The sequence below is a fragment of the Crinia signifera genome, chromosome 4, assembly GCF_055691185.1.
Source record: "Crinia signifera chromosome 4, ASM5569118v1, whole genome shotgun sequence".
NCBI classification, from domain to species: Eukaryota; Metazoa; Chordata; class Amphibia; order Anura; family Myobatrachidae; genus Crinia; species Crinia signifera.
This window is the reverse complement of record NC_139220.1, coordinates 88,485,624-88,504,390: the sequence shown is the minus strand read 5'-3', so window position 1 is coordinate 88,504,390 and position 18,767 is coordinate 88,485,624. Positions and strand designations below refer to the sequence as shown.

Below are 18,767 nucleotides of genomic sequence, written 5' to 3'. Positions count from 1 at the left end.
AAGAATTTCAGCAGAAGAAAAACGCTACAAAGCGCCGGATAAATCTGTGACACAATTTGTGTTTGTTTGGAAGAGAGTTAAAGTGTATAATCTATTACATACAGGAGTATTTACATTTAGAACTGGGCATGCGGATGTTTTAGGCCACACTACGGCAGCATTGGGAAATAATTAATATTAATTGTGCGTTACCATGCGATATGTACGGTCTTCTCAATAAATTGGCAGTGATATTACCTTGATGGCTATTTCCCGTTTACAAGCTTTCCCACAAGCAGATGGCTCTTCTTGGATGGTAATAGTTTTCCAAACTTTAATGAAGGAGGCCTGTTCTACTGTGGGTGAGAATAAGCCCATGTTACTAATTGCAGCTGATGGACTGAGATCTTCCCAACAGGTGGATGAGTCTGCCTGACATTCCTACTGGGTAGTGCACCTGCTGTAGCCTGTCCATTAAGGGATCATTAATAATGATGACTTGTTTTTAATGTAATAAATCTTTTTTTAAATTGTAAAAAATTATCACCCCAGTTATTATACCTGTTGTCTGCCATAGGCTTCCTCAATGTGCTTGTAAGCCAGAGCTGGAAGGAACGCTGGTGTCGCTTAAAGGGACAAACACTCTATTTGCACAAGGACCGTAATGATCTACGTACTCACGTTAACTCTATTGCACTTCGGGGCTGTGAGGTGTCACCAGGATTTGGACCCAAGCACCCATTTGCTTTCCGTATCCTACGCCAAAGTAAAGAAATCACTGTGTTTGAGGTACTGTATGTATTCCAATACTATAATGTGTTGGAATTCATTAAGATTCTGTATTTCTTTATACAGTGATAGACATGTATGTAAGAATGCCCGGAACCACTAGTCATGTGTAGGGTGTATACTATCTTTGGTGACTTCCATAATAAAATACACTGTTATTTGGGATAAATAATTCAGCGTAATCTGAATATACAATGTTTCCTGTACATTCCTGATTCACAGACTAAATAATGTAAAAGGCCTTTTACTTTGACATGTCGGGTCTCCCAGCTAAAGTAAAATCCAGCCCAAGGATGGGCAGTCACACTACAATAGGATGGATATTTATGCAGCTTCATTGATGTATTTGTCCCATTCAATTATCTTTTCAATGAGATTTGCATGCAGCGCATAACTGCATTGAAATGAATAAGTCATAGAAATAAATAGAATATTTGCCTATATTGTATGTAGACCGTGCATTTCCATAAACATAATCCAGAGTACATTCTACATTGAATAGAATAGATTTTATCTCATGGTAACTTTTAAAGTTAGAATTCAAAATATTTTGTGTTATTGGCCTAAAGCAGGCATGTCCAACCTATGGCTCTCCAGTTGTTGTGAAACTACAAGTCCCATCATGCCTTGCCACAGTCTTGCTATTAGAGTATGCTAAAACTATGGCAAGACATGCTGGGATGTGTAGTTTCAGCTGGAGGGTCACAGTTTGGACATGCCTGGCCCAAAGATTGTGGTCAACTAGAGTTATTGAAGTGTATTGCTTCACCAAATACATTGTGGGCCTGATTCTGGTTCACTTGGAAAGGTAAATTCTCTATCTAATGGACAAAACAATGTTCACTGCAGGTGGGGCAGATGTAACATGTGCAGGGAGACTGACATTTGGGTGAGTTATTTTGTTTCTGTGCAGAGTAAATACTGACTGCTTTATTATAACACTGCAATATAGATACCAGTTTGAATTAAAAAAAAAACCACCCAAATGTAATGCTCTTTGCACATGTTACATCTGCCCCCCCTGCAGATCACATGGTTTTGTCCATTAGAGAGATCATTTGCTTTTGCAAGTGAACCAGAATCAGGTCCTGTATACTATACACGTAAACCACTTTGGTGGCTTTGCCAATGGTTGTAGAGTATTTTGCATGCCTGCATTTAACACTTCTCTGCACTAAATCCACTAATACTAAAATAAATGCATGGTGTGTTCTGAGACCTATATAGCATACTGTATATGTCATACAAAGAACTTTGCCAGAGTTGTGTATGCCAAATGCTACAGTAGGTCCCATAGTCTGGCAAATGTGTGTAACTGGTCTTCCCAGTGAGGTGATGCCTAGCCTCTTACTGTGGGAGGAATAGCACAGTCAGATTGATAAGATGGTTCTGGGAGGTTGGAAAGGAAATCAACAGAAGAGAGAGAAGACATTGGAACTGCACAAACTGTAATCTCTATGAGCACCATTGTAATATATATGCGATATAAGCATGTCTTACACATTCATCCCTTAATATATACCTTAAATACATCAGCTGCTGAGAATCTTCTACCTATTTACATCTTATTCCCAGCTAAGTGCCAGTATTGTCCATGTGTCCTTGGAACATGACTATGGGGGGGGGTTGCAATCTGTGCTGATTTATCCCAACAGGGGAAATATCAGCAATTGCCTATTCAATGCTGTCGTTACAAACAGCATTGAGGGCTGTGAGATCCGATTCAAAGTCGGATCTGTTTTGTTGGAAATGGCTGTGGATTGTCGAATTCAAGGACGTTTTACGACACGGGATTCCAACTGTTGGGGCGTTCCAACAGTCGCAATTCTGGATTGAATACCCCCTATGAAAGGCATGTCCAAACTATGGCCTGTTTGAAACTACAATTCCCATCATGCCTTGCCGCAGTTTTGCTATTAGGAAATGCTAAAACTATGGCAAGGCATGCTTGGATGTGTAGTTTTACAACAGCTGGAGGGCCACAGTTTGGACATGCCTGCCCTATGAGTACTAACTCTAAATTACACCATTGTGGAGTATCGCACATTTAGACAGGAGCATCTCTGATTGGTATATTTCTCCCTGTCACTTGCAGGCGAGCTGTTCTGAGGAAATGGGCAGATGGCTGGGGCTTCTGCTTGCTCAGACAGGCTCCAAAACTCGGCCAGAGGCGCTGCACTATGACTACGTTGATGTGGAAACGATAGCCAACATAGTCACTGCTGTGCAACACTCTTTTATGTAAGTCATTTACTGATTTGTACACAAGTAGGAAAAACCCTGCACTCCTTACATGAGACACACACGCTGCAGGTGCCATGCGTCCCATAAACAATCACCGATCATCACATGGCACTCCTGACGCTGGGAAACGTATGTACGGTTCTTATCATGTTACCATTTCACAACAGAAATGCACTTATATTGGGACAGAGAACATAATCGCACATCTCACAACAAGCAAACATACTGTAACCCATGAACAAATCTGTATCAAGGGCAAAGCAGTTATCTCTATTCATTGAACTCTGGGTAAGCCATTCATTAGAAAGTGTATCTCGGGCTGAGTGCTAGTTATGAGTGCGGTCGATAAAGAATCTAAACACAAAGTTTAGTGTTCTAGTCAGCGCCGGATTTGTGCCTAGGCACGTGAGGCACCGGCCTCAGGGCGGCACTAATTAAGGGCGGCAGGCAGGCTGACATTCTGTTAAATAGCAGCATGGCACAGCAGGTGGGCAGCAGCGAGTAACGAGCTCCACCGCCGCAGACATGAATTATCATGTGTAGGCGGCAGCGCCGCTCGTCACCCGCCACTGCCCACCCGCTGTGCCATGCACATTACATCACCGCTTAGTGGCTGGGTCCGATGGTCCCCCTGCGCGTCCGGAAATGTTTCAGACTCACTGCTGCCGGCACCCGCCCATTGGCTACTCTACACACACACAGTCTATTGGCTGCTGTGTATCCAGCAGCTGAGCTGAGCAGCGCGCAGATCAGTCACAGTGTGAGAGAGACTGACGGAGAGTGAGACACACTGTGCTGTAAAACACTGTACTAATAAGTGCCATCCCTCCCTCCTGGTCCTCCGTACAGTGAGCAGTCCAGCAGTGCTTAAAAAAATATTGAGGTGGGCTACAGTTACATTTTAATGAAATATATAAATAACATTGTACATACATATATGATTACATTAAAATAGGGAGGGGCACACAAAAATGTTGTGCCTAGGGGCGGCCTGATCCCTAAATTCGCCCCTGGTTCTAGTAAGAAAGACCCATAATCAAAAAATGGCTTCTGCGTATGTGGGCATTACAAAACAATCCTAACTGATAGTTTGCATGGAATACAGAACTTGTAATCTGCAGTAAGCAAACTATTAAGCTGGCCATACACCTTCAGATTTATTGTCAGATTTGGCTGGTTGGAACAAAAACCTGGTTACAGATGAGAGCAAATGACAGGTGACCATTTGATTGGAAATGCTGGAAAACTGCCAAACTGTCATTCAGAAATGACCAGATTTTTGTTCCAACCAGCCACATCTGACAATAAATCTGTCGGTGTATGGCCATCTTTACCCCTAACCGTGCCATCACTGCTATTTATCATACTGTATAGAAAGAACATCTTTTTAATTTCAGGTGGGCAAAATCCTCACACAGTGACAGTAGTGACTCTCGCGTCTATGATGATGTGGCCTATGAAAAGGTAAATAACTGGCTGCCATATTTTCATGCAAATGAAATCCTGTACTAGCTACATACAGTTTTTCTTGTTTAGAACTGCAAACCTGGTTTATTGAATTGTGTGGCGATTACATAGTGTCCATTAGGGGGAGCTACTGCACTTCATTCATAGGTCTGGTCTACGTGGAAATTTACACATCTTGTGTCGTTAAGTATTTCTATGTTAATGAGGATTGTAGAGTGCTCATGAATAACAATGTGTGCTATTGATTATATAACAAAGTAAATTTTTGAATATTACTCATCTTACTTTGCTGTTAATAACCACAAAATTAGCATTTCATGTTTATTAATGTATGTCTTTCAATCAGAACACACACTGTTCCTATGAGTGTTGAAATATTTTCTATATGGAACTTTGTGACAGTTTTTGAAGTGGGTGTTGGTTTTAGTAACGCTTTGGTTTTTTAAAGGTGGAGGACCACAAACGCACACAAGGGGGAACACAAGTCAAGCGTCACGCCTCGTCTTGTAGCGAAAAATCTCACAGGTTGAACCCTGAGATTAAAGTTAAACGTCATGCATCAAGTGAGTCCCTGATCTGCTGAGCTAGACAGTACTATTCCTCTTGCATTGTATTTCCCCCCGGCATGTCCTCTTGCATTGTATTTCCCCCCGGCATGGTCCATAAGGAACACTGGTTCCGATTAATAGGTTGACAGTGTGTGGGTCGACAGTCAATAGGGTGACTGTTATTGGTCGACAGGCAAAAAGCCGATACATGCAAAAGGTCAACATTCCAATTGTCAACACGTGAAAAGGTGGTCATGAGTTTTACCCAACTTTTCCTACTTCATAATCCATGTCGACTACAAGTGAGAACAGTAAAGTTTGGCCGGCGAAGCGAGTCATGCATTACATTAATTGGAGGTCCATGTTGACAGACAAAAAAAAAAAAAAACATAAAAAAAATGTGTGGTCCTTTTTCTTGTCAACATTTTTGCTTGTCGACCTTTTCGCTGTTGACCAATAGTGGCTGACCTATTAACTAACAACCATTATGTGTGTGTGTGTGTATAATCCACATGCTGCATCATTTTTTCATTTTGGGATGTTCACAACCCCACAGCCAACCGGCAATAATGCCGGTTCGCTGACGTCATCCGGGGGTGCGGCAGGGAGTAGGCACATCATCGGGGGTAGGAGGCAGCGCTTAGAGCTGGCGCAGCTCCAAGCACTGCCTCCTCCATAGTGTGAACGGGAAACTGGTCGCTTGACCCGTTTAATTCACACCCCCAAGCAACAAGGCAACAAACCGGTAAGAACTCTGCTTTGTTTACTGGTTTGTATTGCTGTGTTGCTACCCGTTTAAGGAACACGGTAACCTCTTTCACGTGGCACTAGTTACCGGGTCAAAATGGCTTTTACCCAGTAATAAGTTGCGATGTAAAAGGGGTATTACCCAGTACATCATTTACCACAAGCTCTTTTTTGTTTCCCTTTTTATTGCCATCATCCTGCTGCCTCATGTTGCCCCAAACGGTTTCCGGTTGATAGATCTAAAGTGAAAAGTAGGTCAACCCCAAATGGTCAACATGCAAAAGGTTGAAAGGTAAATGGTAGATAGTGCTAAAGGTCGACAGATTCAAAAGGTCAACATAGCAATGGTCGACACATATATGGTCTACACAGGTTTTATTATCATTTACCATCCACATGGACTAGGAATGGGAATATAAACCTGTGCTAAGCGCAGTTGTAGCGTGGTGCAGCACCTTGCCCGAAGCATGGCGACCAAAGCGGGTCCGTGAGGATGCACGTTTTCACTCATGGGGCAGATGTATTAAGCCTTAACAAAATAAACTTAAATGCAAGGGTGATAAAGAGAGATAAATGTTCAGCCAATCAGCTCCTTACTGACTTTTTTCAAACACAGCCTGTAACATGGCAGTAAGGAGCTGATTGGCTGGACATTTATCTCGCTTTATCACCCTTGCATTTATCTCTTGTTAAGGCTTAATACATCTGCCCCATTACCACCATACACAGCAGAGAAACATCTGCCCACGGACATTTTGGATAAACACCTGCACTATATAAACCAGTTATTTGAGTGTTACTGATGATTTTGTGTAATGTCCCATTAATGCTTACATAGTATAAGGTCAGTTTATATTTAGCGCATTATTATCAATCTTTCAGATGCCAACCAATACAAATATGGCAAGACCAGAGCGGAAGAGGATGCACGGAAGTTTGTGATGGAAAAAGAACGTCTGGAAAAAGAGAAAGAAGTAATCCGACATAAACTAGTAGCCCTCAGGAAAGAAAGGAGAGAGCTGAAGGAAATGCTGAAGACTAGCCCCGGTACAATAAGAATTTGTGAATTTACACCCTAGTGCAGAGGTCACCAACCTACTTGCACTGGATTACTTACAGTATGTGTACATAACTAATGTGACATTGACAGCACAACTATATACCGTCTAACTTTACAGAGGAATAAATAGGCTTGTCAAAATGTTGCATGTCACAATACAGAATGACCAGAGCATCTGCTACAGATGTGTCCTACATTTAGCCTCAATACGCCACGCAAATAAGGATGCCTGGCAAAAGTGAGCAGCCAGGTCCCATGCAGCTCTGCTAACACCTTGCTTCTTTTTTTTTGCCAAAAATGTGTCTTACACACAATGCTATGGGGCTAGGATGCACAGTGCAACTGTGCTGATTAATTTTATATGACCATTGTATATTGTGGGTGTGATGGAGTCTGTATATGGAATAGAACAGTATTGGGTAAAAGATGCTGCATTGTGGCACTTTGTATAAAGATTCAGAGACTCAGTTGTACACAGATGTACGCCCTAGTCAATTGCGTTGCGAATTAAAACCTGTTTCTTTTTCGTCCACTAGGGGGCACAGGAGTTCACGCTGGGTATGAGAGGTGAGGTAGCAGAGCGTGCACCAAAGGGTTACAAAAATGTACCCAGCATGCTCCCTGCCTCCCTTCTCCCTCATAACCCGCCCCCTGACCCTGGGTCACCAGTTTTTTCTTTGGTGCCAAGGAGAGAGCAGCACCATTATCGCGGCTGTTAGAACAGCCATGGGTTAGAGCTGCTGCGGCGGTTGCTCTTTTAGTGAATCACCGGCAGCGCAGCTCCATCACTCGGGGCGGCGCCGGCAGCGCTGGCGACTGGGCTGGGGACTTCCGTCGCGGGACCCTCTCTCGGAGGCTCCCACATGCTGCACTCCGTCCCCGGGCAGGTAAGCGGCGGTTCCCTGCTTGCAGGGAGCCGCGTCTAGCAGCGATCCCCCCCCCCCGTTTGTATGGGAGTCAGCGGGGGGGCAGGCAGTGGGGGTCTGGACTGCTCCACCTTTCCAATAGATCACCAGGGACAATTAGTCAGGCTATGTCCCGGGGGTTGATGCCTGAGGGGGAGGTTAGACAGCCTGGTAACCTACAGCCATACACATTGGAAATGTTGTATATTGGGCCTGGTTAGTACTTGAGTGGGAGACCACATAGGAACACCAGGTGCTGTAGGTTAGTCCCTCCCCCACCCCTGGGGAAGTGCTGAGGCTTGCTCTCTGATTGCCCCAGGTGTCCCAGCTCCTCGTTAAGGTCATAATCAGCAGCCATTCTGGCACATGCTGGGTTTAGAGACGGAGGCTGCTGGGATTCTCCCCCACACCCTGCTCCTGGAAGCCTGGTGTGTGTGTAGTATTTCTCCTCTCCTGCTGCTGGCTGGATTGTTGAGCTCTGCTAATGTCTTCTTTCCAATATCATTGGAAGCTTGAAGACAGCCTGGGATCTACAGCTAATGCTGTATATTGGGCCTGGTTAGTACTTGACCACATAGGAACACCAGGTGATGTAGGATTGCCCCAGGTGTCCCAGCTCCTCATTAAGGTCCTAATCAGCAGCCATTCTGGCACTTGCTGGGTTTAGAGACGGAGGCTGCTGGGATTCTCCCCCACACCCTGCTCCTGGAGCCTGGTGTGTGTGTGGTATTTCTCCTCTCCTCGAGTCCCGATGCGGGTTCTCCGCGTTCCGATTCGGATTCCAGCTCAGAGGGGAGTTCTTACTCTTCAGTGGCAGAATCCGCAGGGGCCGATGACACTTTGTCCTCAGCGGAGGTAGAGTCTCTGATGCAGGAGGTTAAGGCAGTCCTCCAGAGGGAGGATGAGGCTCCTGCCCCTAAAAGTAAAGACCTGCTTTTTAAGCATCTTAAGAAAGTATCGGCCCAGCTCCCGCCTTCGGCCCTCATGGAGGATTTATTGGAGACTGCGTGGTCTCAACCGTTTAGAAGGTTCCAGCTTTCCAAGCGACTTACTACTTTTCAACCTGTTCCTCCCACAGAGAGGGCTAAGTGGGAAAATCCTCCCCTGGCGGATGATCATGTTGCGCGATTAGCTCGCGCTTCAGTACTGCCCATTTCGGATTCTTCATCTTTGAAGGACCCCTCTGAGAATTTCCTCAGGACTGCTTTTTCACAGGCAGGGGCCATTAGGTGTACCACGCTGGCCGCGTCATGGGTGGCCAAGGCAGTGTCTGAGTGGACGGGCAAGGCGGAGAGAGGTTTGTCCGACGGCACTAGTCCTTCCTCTAGATTTTCCTCATCCACTAAGGGAGCCAAGCCCTGCACCAAGCAGCCCTGGGCTACCAGACGCCCAGTGGCTAAACAGGTCAGGGAGGTGGTATCCAGGGGCTATGCCCTGACATTCCGGTTCCCCCCTCCTCAGTGTTATTTTTGCACGGGTCTTCCAAAGGACCCAGCGAAACGACAAGTGCTGAAGTCGCCATCCGTCAGGAACATCAGCACTTTGAGGTTCACCCTTAGGGTCGAACACTTCCAGTTCAGGGCGCTACCTTTTGGTCTATCTATGGCTCCCAGGGTGTTCACCAAGGTGATGGCGGTCAGGGCTGCACACCTGCACCGGCTGGGGGTTCGGATGATTCCATACCTGGACGGCCCACTGATTTTGGCAAAGTCCCCAGACCTACTACGGAGTAATTTGCAGGTCGTGATTACACTTCTGTTATCTCACGGTTGGAGGATAAGCTGGAAGAATTCGTTTCTTACTCCTTCCCAAAGGACACTTCACTTGGGAGCTCGGCTGGGCACTCGGTTGTAGAGAGTATATCTTCCAGAGGATAAGATCCACTCCCTTCAGAGGAAGATTCATTCCCTTATAGGTCACAGAAGGGTCTCAGTACACAGGTGTATGGTGGTGTCTTCGACATGGTAGAGTATACACAGTTTCACTCGCGCCCACTTCGGCTTTACACTCTCAGCCAGTGGACAGGAGATCAAACTCGTCTAAGGTGTCAATTGATCACACTGTCCCCGAAGGTTCGTCTGTCTCTCACATGGTGGTTAAAGACAGACAACTTGTCTCAGGGCCGCCCGTTTTGGATTCCAACCTGAGTCTTGCTTACCAAGGATGCCAGCCTACGGGGCTGGGGAGCGGTTTGCAATTCTCAATCTTTTCAGGGTCGCTGGACGGCTCAGGAGAGTTGCCTTCCGATCAATCTCCTGGAATTGAGAGCAATCCTTCTGGCTCTTCAGAGGTTGGGGTCCCTCATCCGAGGGTGCCCTGTAAAGATCCGGTCCGACAGCACCACGCTCGTGGCCTTTATCAACAGGCAGGGCGGGACACGCAGCAAAGGAGCGATGAAAGAAGTCTCCAAGATATTCAGGTGGGCGGAGAAGCAATCTCTGCAGTCTTCATCCCAGGGGTTCTCAATTTTGAGGCAGACTTTTTAAGTCGGCAAGATAGTGTACGCATTCCCCCTGTTTCAACTCCTACTTCGCCTTCTGTGGAAGTTCAGGAAGGAGGGAGGAATGATGATCCTAGTGGCCCCAGATTGGCCCCGTCGAGGTTGGTACGCGGATCTATGGAACCTGTTGGTAGCCTCTCCTCAGAGTCTACCTCTGCGTCCAGACCTAATTTCACAGGGGCCATTCCGACACCCGGACGCCTGGCTTTGACGGGCTGGCTGTTGAGGTGTCCCTCTTTAGAGGTTTTCCGGGCACTTCAATCGTCTCCTTTCGAGCCTCTGGAGGAGGTGGATCTGAAATGGCTATCCTGGAAGGTGGCTTCTTGTTGGCTATTTCCTCAGCACGAAGGGGGTCTGACATGAGTGCATTATCATGGAAACCGTCTTTTCTGGTATTTCACCCGGACAGGGCAGTTCTTTGTACCAAACTGGATTTTCTTCCAAAGGTGGTGTCTGAGTTTCACCTTAACCAGGAAATAGTGGTGCCTTCTTTTCCAGGTTCTTCTGAAGCTGAAGCTTCTCTTGATGTAGTCCGTGCGTTGCAGATTTATCTTCGCAGGACTAAGTCAACTTGTAAGTCAGGTTCACTGTTTGTGCTTTATGGGGCCAATAAGAGGGGCTGGCCCGCTTCCAAACAGTCCTTGGAGAGATGGCTCAGATCAGTGGTTCGCCAAGCGTATCTTTCCGCACTGATTACTCCCCCGGAGGGGATTACTGCACATTCTACCAGGTCTGTGGGTACATCCTGGGCCGCTAATCGAGGCGCCTCGGCTGAACAGCTCTGTAAGGCTGCTACTTGGTCCTCTTCCCAGACCTTTATCAAGTTTTATGCATTTGATACCTTTGCATCGGCTAATGCCCAGTTTGGTAGACATGTGCTTTCCGCAGTCCAGGAGCGTCCCCCACCCGTGAGGGGACAGCTTTAGGACGTCCCAGCGTGAACTCCTGTGCCCCCTAGTGGACGAAAAAGAAAATAGGATTTATGGTCTTACCTTGATAAATCCCTTTCTTTGAGTCCATAGGGGGCACAGGACGCCCTCCCAGACGCACCTGGTAGCGGGGCTTCCTATGTAGGAAAGTTCCATGGCTTTAGGGCCTATATGCTATGTGGGTGTGCGTTTGCTCTTCCTTCTTCTCTGGCTCTGCTCCTACCTTGGGCTTGCTAACGAAACTGGTGACCCAGGGTCAGGGGGCGGGTTATGAGGGAGAAGGGAGGCAGGGAGCATGCTGGGTACATTTTTGTAACCCTTTGGTGCACGCTCTCATACCCAGCGTGAACTCCTGTGCCCCAAATGGACTCAAAGAAAGGGATTTATCAAGGTAAGACCATAAATCCTATTTTTCGTCAAGAAAGAAGCAAAATACATTCACAATTTCTCTACTGACCTGGCATGCCAAGAGGGGGCTGTTTGGCATGAAGCTGTATAAGGACACATCTTGATGTGCCAACATTCTGAACCTCTAATTAGTGTTCTATACACTAGTCTTCCATTGCTAAATGCTCTGTACCACCGGCTAGGTGAACCAGGCAGCTGAAAGTGAGGCCATGCTGCTGTGCCATTTAGAACGAAGACAGTTTCGAATTTACACATCGCGCAAGGGTGATTAGCGATAGAAAATGCATATGCATCATAAACGTAAAGCGGCCAGAGCTTGCCTGACTGGAAGCTGGCGTTTGGGGATGAAAACTTACCATTTTGTGGGAGTGGCATGCTCAAGCTTTTTAAGGGAGTTCAGGGCTGTCCTTGATGAGCCTATCTCAGATTAGTGACAGCCTCAGAGCTACTCAGATTTGAACAGACCCCAAAGTCCTTTGGGAATTGTGTATAGATTTGCAAATGGATATGGATCTGTGATAGTTTTACCATTCATTCGCAGATCTGCATAGAGCGGGTTTTCTTTCTGTCAACTGCAACTTTGCAGATTAGTGATCCAAACTGAATCAGCCGCAGTCACATAGTTATTCATTTATAGTTAATGAATACAACATTTTTGAGGAAGAAAAAATTGCACTGTTTTCTAACTTACTTACTGAAGTATTAGAGTCGTATTGAAGTAATAGAGTAGTGATTCCGTTTTCTTTGAGACTGGGCATCAGCTGCACTCTAATGGGCACTGTGGTCAATTCTATTAACAACTAGTTATATAGAGTGTACATGTTACACAACATTTTACAGTCATTCACAATCCGTTCCTGCCCTATTGAGTTTACAATACTCATTCCCTGACCCAGGATTCATTTAAAGGGAGAGGACCTGCATGCAGGACCTGTACGGCCCTCTTCTTCTCTGGCAGCGCAGTAGAGTTTCCGGGAACATGGCTCTTCTGCCCTGTTTCCAGGGGTCTTCTCTACTGCAAATATTGGGGCAGATGTATTAAGCTTTAACAAGAGATAAATGCAAGGGTGATAAGGTGAGATAAACGCCCAGCCAATCACCTGCTAACTGCCATGTTACAGCCTGTGTTTGAAAAAAGTCAGTAAGGAGCTGATTGGCCGCACGTTTATCTCTCTTTATCATCCTTGAATTTATCTCTTGTTAAGGCTTAATACATCTGCCCCAATGGGTGCTGAGACCTTATTCCCGGTGATTTCCAGGTGCGCAGTGTGTGTAGCCCCATGGACCCAGAAGCCCATGAGTATATCACACCCTGCACCCATTAGAGATACACCAGTGTCCCTACCATATGTATTCATAAACCCTACGATTCATTTCCTTTAACTACAGCTAATTAACCTACCAGTAGATTTCTGGATATGTGACTGAAGTAGGAACTCTACAGAAAAGTTGGAAGTGGGTCTACTGGTCCCAATGGCAGTTTAATGGCATTTCCACTAATGTGCATCACAGTATTAGTGGTTTGTAACCATCATACAACAATGATATAGCTGGAACTATGACACGTTTCATCAATGACTTCATCAGGGGAGCCGATACTGTAGCCAGTATCGGCTCCCCTGATGAAGCCATTATTGACTAAACATGTTGGGTCTTTTGCCATCTTGAAATAACAGTACAAAGGAAGCCATGTCTGATTTGTGAATTTAATGTTTTTAATAAATTTTACATTGAACATCTATTCTGTAATTTCACATAGAGTGCTGCTCCTACCTTTAAGCACAAATAAAGGGTCTCCTTCTGTTTTTTTTATATATATATATATATATATATATATATATATATATATATATATATATATATATATATATATATAATGATTACTCACAGTAGTTGCACTATTGTGTTCAGGGAAGCAGGATCTGGAGGTGAGATTGGCAGCACTGGAGGAGCAATGCAAGGACAATGAGAAGAGCCGAGTAGACCTGGAGCTGCAGCTTACAGAGGTGAAGGAGAATCTGAAGAAGTCTCTGGCCGGTGGTCCCTCCCTTGGGTTGGCTGTGATGGGAAAAGCAGAGAGTTCGGCAAGTATTCCAGATATTTGTCTGCAGGTTTCCTGTTGTAACTATGTTATTGTGTGTTCAACTTGGATATTTGTGCACCTTTTCTTTTTTTTTCTCTTTCTCCTTTTCACTTTTGTATTGTGTGTGGGAATTAAAAGTTTTGAGTATAAACCCCATTGGAGGTGTGTGTGCAGTTCTAGCGTACTGTTTGTGTGATCACATTGAGTAAAGACGCCTAAAATCCTCCAGCGAAGCTGGGAATGTATGAATACAAAGATAATTAGACTGAGTGAATGCTTGCAGTGTCTGTACAGTAATGACTAGTATTGTGAATAGTGGAGGAAGCTACTAAACAATACTCCTGTGATGCGGTACATTCCGCCACTTACTGTGTCTATACTAATCGCTTACGTGCTTACATATGCAATTAGTAAGTACATATAACGAACATAAAAGACAGCTCTCCCGATAACCGCTGTGCTTTGCAGTGTCAGGACTGCAGAGATTTGGCCCCTGGAGTTCTTCTGCAAATGCACAAAGGAACACAGCCGTCTTAAGGGAGGGGTAAGAAGGATCTGATTGGACCTCTTTCAGGGCAGAAGGCAGAAAGAAGCCCATAGGCTTCTATAGGGTATCACAAGCAAAAGCTGGCATTGCCCACCACAATAAAGCCAGGAATTGAGGGGCTTAGTACATATGGAAAATGCAGCCAAAAACTAGTTTTGGGGATTCTGGATGCTTTTTCTCTTTTGTACATCCCACCCAAGAGGGAGAAGTACCTACCATGGCCAACAGAACAGCGATGGGGTCACTAAATAATCTTCCATTGTTTCTACAGATTTCCAAAACCCAGCAAGAGACCGAGCGCCCTGTGCCAGTCAACAGTGCAGCAGAGATGAGGAGAAGGACCCCATCCATAGTGACGTCCAACAAAGGAAAAGTGCTACAGAAGGCCAAGGTGAGGCTTCTCCCTTTAGAAATGCGGCTTGTATTTTTTCTCTCCTGGTTAAGAGATTTGATTCCCCGACCCCCAAATGTTCCCTGATGGCTCTATTTGCAGACCAGTGGATGGGACCATAAACCCCAACAGCAAGCTATGTGGCCATACACTTAACTCAACCAGATTGTTGATTGCAACAAACTGGAAATAAACTGCTGCCCCATCCATTCAGTCTGTAATTAACATAGTCTGGTTTGCAGCATCCATGGAATATATCACTGCGCTGTTACATGACTCGGTAGGGAAATTTGTGTCAATTTGGACTTGGTACGTATATTTTCAGAGGCAACTTCCTGGTGGAGTGTGTTCACTGGTTCTTGCTCGCTGCTCTGTTAATGGCTCTCTAGATAAGGATATTATTTTATTTATTTATTAACAGTTTCTTATATAGCGCACACTTATTCCGCAGCGCTTTACAGAGTATAGTTAAACATTCACATCAGTCCCTGCCCCAGTGGAGCTTACAGTCTATATTCCCTACCACATATACACGCACACACAGACATTCTAGGGTTAATTTTGTTGGAAGCCAATTAGCCTACCAGTATATTTTTGGATTGTGGGAGGAAACCGGAGTACCCAGAGGAATCCCCCGCAACAACGGGGAGAATATACAAACTCCGCACAGTTAAAGCCATGGTGGGAATCAAACCCATGACCTCAATGCTGTGTGGCAGTTATGCTAACCATTACACCATCCGTACATGGTTGTGTGACTCCCCCCTCCTCCCCCTTTCTATTTCTTTATTTTCTGTGTATATATGATGTCTTGCTTTTCTTTCCAGGAATGGGAAATGAAGAAACCATGAGGAAAATGGAATAGACAGCCATGAATTCTGCACATTAAGTCTTTGTACAGTTTCCTGTGGTGTATATAGGATCGCAGAGATTATCGCCAAGCACCCAGAGACAATGTGATAATGAACACTGGACCACGCTGGCAGGAAGTGGACTTGTGCCTTTCAGTTTCCAAACAAATGTGTAAAATTGGTATGCTATGTTATACAGTGGGACTTATTACATACAAGAGGGAAAAAAAGATGACTTTTTAATTAATGGTCATTTAAATAGAAAGTCTGGTGGACCGAATACATGAGTCCTACATGATGCTGGGCGGTTTATGTAGTCTCTGTTATTAATGGGCAATATAGAAATATAACACTGGAATTGCAAGCTGAGCGTGTGTCTGGTGCCTAATATAAGAAATGCACATTGTATATTCTAGTAAACAAATAGGTTTCAGTTCTGATTTTCTACAATGGTGAAGAATGTCATGTAAAAAAGAGAGACTTTGATTAATCAGATCTATTATGTAAACAGATCATTAGTGCTCGCTCACTGATATGAGCTGGGGAAATGGGTAACGGGAAACAGGTGTGACGTTTGTTGCACCTGTTGCCAATAGAAACCATTGTGCATTAGTGCCTGAGAAATAGGTAGTGCTTTCTATCTTTACACTGCAATGGAGGGAACACGCCCAATAAGAATTAAATAAAAATCACCCTATTCCATGCAGGAATAGCATTAACAGCTAGGTGGGAACAAGCCTGTAAAGTCTTCCTGCAGGCTACGGTCTGACAATTATACCCATTTTACACCAGAAATGCAGAGACAAACCCGGCAATTAAATTCCACGGACATTCCCGGGTTGGGCACCATTTACACATGCGTTTGAAGCAGGGATATCCTGGGTTGGCACCTTTCATTCTGAACCTGGGATGACCCTGCATTTCTATGAGAATGTCATTAGAAATTTACTTTTTTAGGCCTACAAAGATGAGGCCTTTGCAGACATTACAGGCTTTCAAGGGTTAAATGGGTCTGTTGTGCTACAGAGCTTTCAGTGTCTTCCTGTATGCTGCGTGATTGCCAGTGCAGACATTGCAGGCTTTCAGGGGTTAAATAGCACTGCTGGGGTTATGCCACAGAGCTTGCACAGTGTCTTCCTACACGCTGTGTGATGCCTCTGCGTGTCTCTGGAAATCCACAACAACAGGAAGTTGCCCAGCATAGCCAATCAGCAGAGGCAACACGGGAAGGAGGCACAAGTCCCTGCACCTTTCATACCAGCCAGTAACTATGTAAGGCCCTGGACCAACCCTGGTAGCTATCAGGGTTGGAATCCAAGGGCACCAGTCCCTGGATTTTGGCCCTGGACCCTTTCACACCAGCACTAGCCCAGGGTTGTTCCAGGAACCAACCCGTGAATTTTGGCTGGTGTGAAAGAGGTATTACTAGGTCTGTTTTGTCTCTTTTCATGGAATGGGGAAAAGAGAAACTGAGATCTGCTCAAAACCCCTCTGAAATATCAGATCTACCTCAATAGCCTCTTTTTGCAGGTAGAATTATATATTTTTTTCTGCTTATATATAGTTAAATAAGAAAGATCTGCTATAGAGTGGCTCCCCTTTTTTCACATAATTAAGAATAACAGAAATGTCCCTTTTTTTTCATTCCCTTTACTAAAGCTGGTTACAAGACAGCACCAGAGAAAGTAAAATTGAGAAGATTTGTCCCTCCTGAGTAGGGTTCGTCACCCTAATGCCCACATTTCTCTATCCAGCTGCTGTTATGCAAGTTTCTGTTATTTGCCAAGATTCCCAGACAAAATCTTGCGCTCTGCGGAGACCAGGTGTGGCTGGGGAGATCAATCCGAAGTAGATATTGCCATTATTCATTGGGGGGTGGGGGTTAGTATCCAAATAAGAGTGAAAATTTATTATGGAAGTGGAACACAGAACTTTTCCATGATTTATTGTTAACTTATTTTTTTTGGTTGCCCCCCCAAAATATTATCACAGAAACAAACACACCGCTTCAGAGAACCCTATATGTTTTTTCAGTCATGGGTGAAAGAAAACCCCCAAAAAGTGGCATCTCACACCGGTTTATAGGGGCTAATTGACTAGCCATAGGATAATTGGATGCTGCGGGTAATTGGATAACCTCAATTTGTTATGTAATTGGTCCACATCAAATTGAAAGTGGGGAACTGAAATGTTTTGCCACTTATGTGGCAATACAGATTTAAACCACAAGTCTTTTACCATTACTCCATACAGTCTTCAGATCGCACCAATGACAACAAGTTGTGCTACCTGAGTTTTGATACATTCATAAAACTGGGGTTTAAGGCAAGACGGACATTGAATTAAACTATTGCAAGTATGTTTGTGATAAATAGCTTATCTATTTAGATACAGTAAATGTATTAGATGGCTATATTAGCAAGGTTCAAGTAAAGTTATTTAGGGCCATATGTATCCAGCTTCAAAAAGTGAAAAAATGGAGAGTGATAAACAGACCGCCAATCAGCTCTGAACTGCCTGGTTACAGGCTAGGTTTGAAAAAAAGGTTAGGAGCTGATTGGCTGGTTGTTTATCACTCTCTATTTTATCACTTTTTGAAGCTTGATACATATTAGCCATTGTCCTATTGTTGGCAGTAATATAAGAACCATGCTACCAAATGTAATAGCTTCTGAGTTCAGTGGTCAGCGGGATGTCAGTTGAATTGGGAAGTTTTTTTTTTTTTTTTTTAAAGAGGCAATCCTTTACAAGGCATAATTTTGCTTGGTAAATGACTGCCCCCTTTAAAATAGACCTCTGAAGTGATTTCATTTGGCCAATGGTTTCTATTGCTGAAATAATGCATTTGTTTGTTATTTTGTACAGAGATGTACAGAGAGAATTGTGATAACCATTGAACTGTGGTGTAGACATTTGGCAGTTACAGACTGGGGAACACTGTAAGATGTGAGATATTATTGGGTTAGGGTTATGGGGAAAGGACATACTGGATGAGGGCATCCTTCTTTTCTGCATATTGTGCCACTAACATACAAAGGATGTATGCACTTTACACAATTTTTTGTTCTTTTTTCAATAAAATGGCAATGTACAGAATTGTATGATTTATTCAGTGTCTTTATTGCTATCTGCCAGTTTTTTCAATAGTGTACACGATTGAGGAGCACTTTGCGAGGTGGCATGCCTGCAGCCTGGTCTGAAGGTGCCCACACAGAATGCACTCATACAGTGATGTAACAGAGCTCCAGAGTTACAGCTGTGTGGAACACAAATTCCGAGTTGAATCATTATGCATCCTAGAAGACTGAACAATTCTTTT

At 44.5% G+C, this 18,767-nt stretch overlaps 1 protein-coding gene across 1 annotated transcript in view; it reads left to right on the top strand.

The window, feature by feature from the left end:
* AFAP1L1 (actin filament associated protein 1 like 1) overlaps positions 1-18,561 on the top strand; it is an 89,132-nt gene extending 70,571 nt beyond the window's left edge. The window contains exons 11-18 of the mRNA XM_083181968.1: positions 557-768; positions 2,864-3,009; positions 4,410-4,476; positions 4,928-5,042; positions 6,657-6,821; positions 13,488-13,660; positions 14,478-14,597; positions 15,425-18,561. Coding sequence (XP_083038094.1) covers positions 557-768; positions 2,864-3,009; positions 4,410-4,476; positions 4,928-5,042; positions 6,657-6,821; positions 13,488-13,660; positions 14,478-14,597; positions 15,425-15,448 — 1,022 coding nt within the window. The 3' untranslated portion in view covers positions 15,449-18,561. The remainder of the gene's footprint in view (positions 1-556; positions 769-2,863; positions 3,010-4,409; positions 4,477-4,927; positions 5,043-6,656; positions 6,822-13,487; positions 13,661-14,477; positions 14,598-15,424) is intronic.
* The last annotated feature ends 206 nt before the right edge of the window (positions 18,562-18,767 follow it).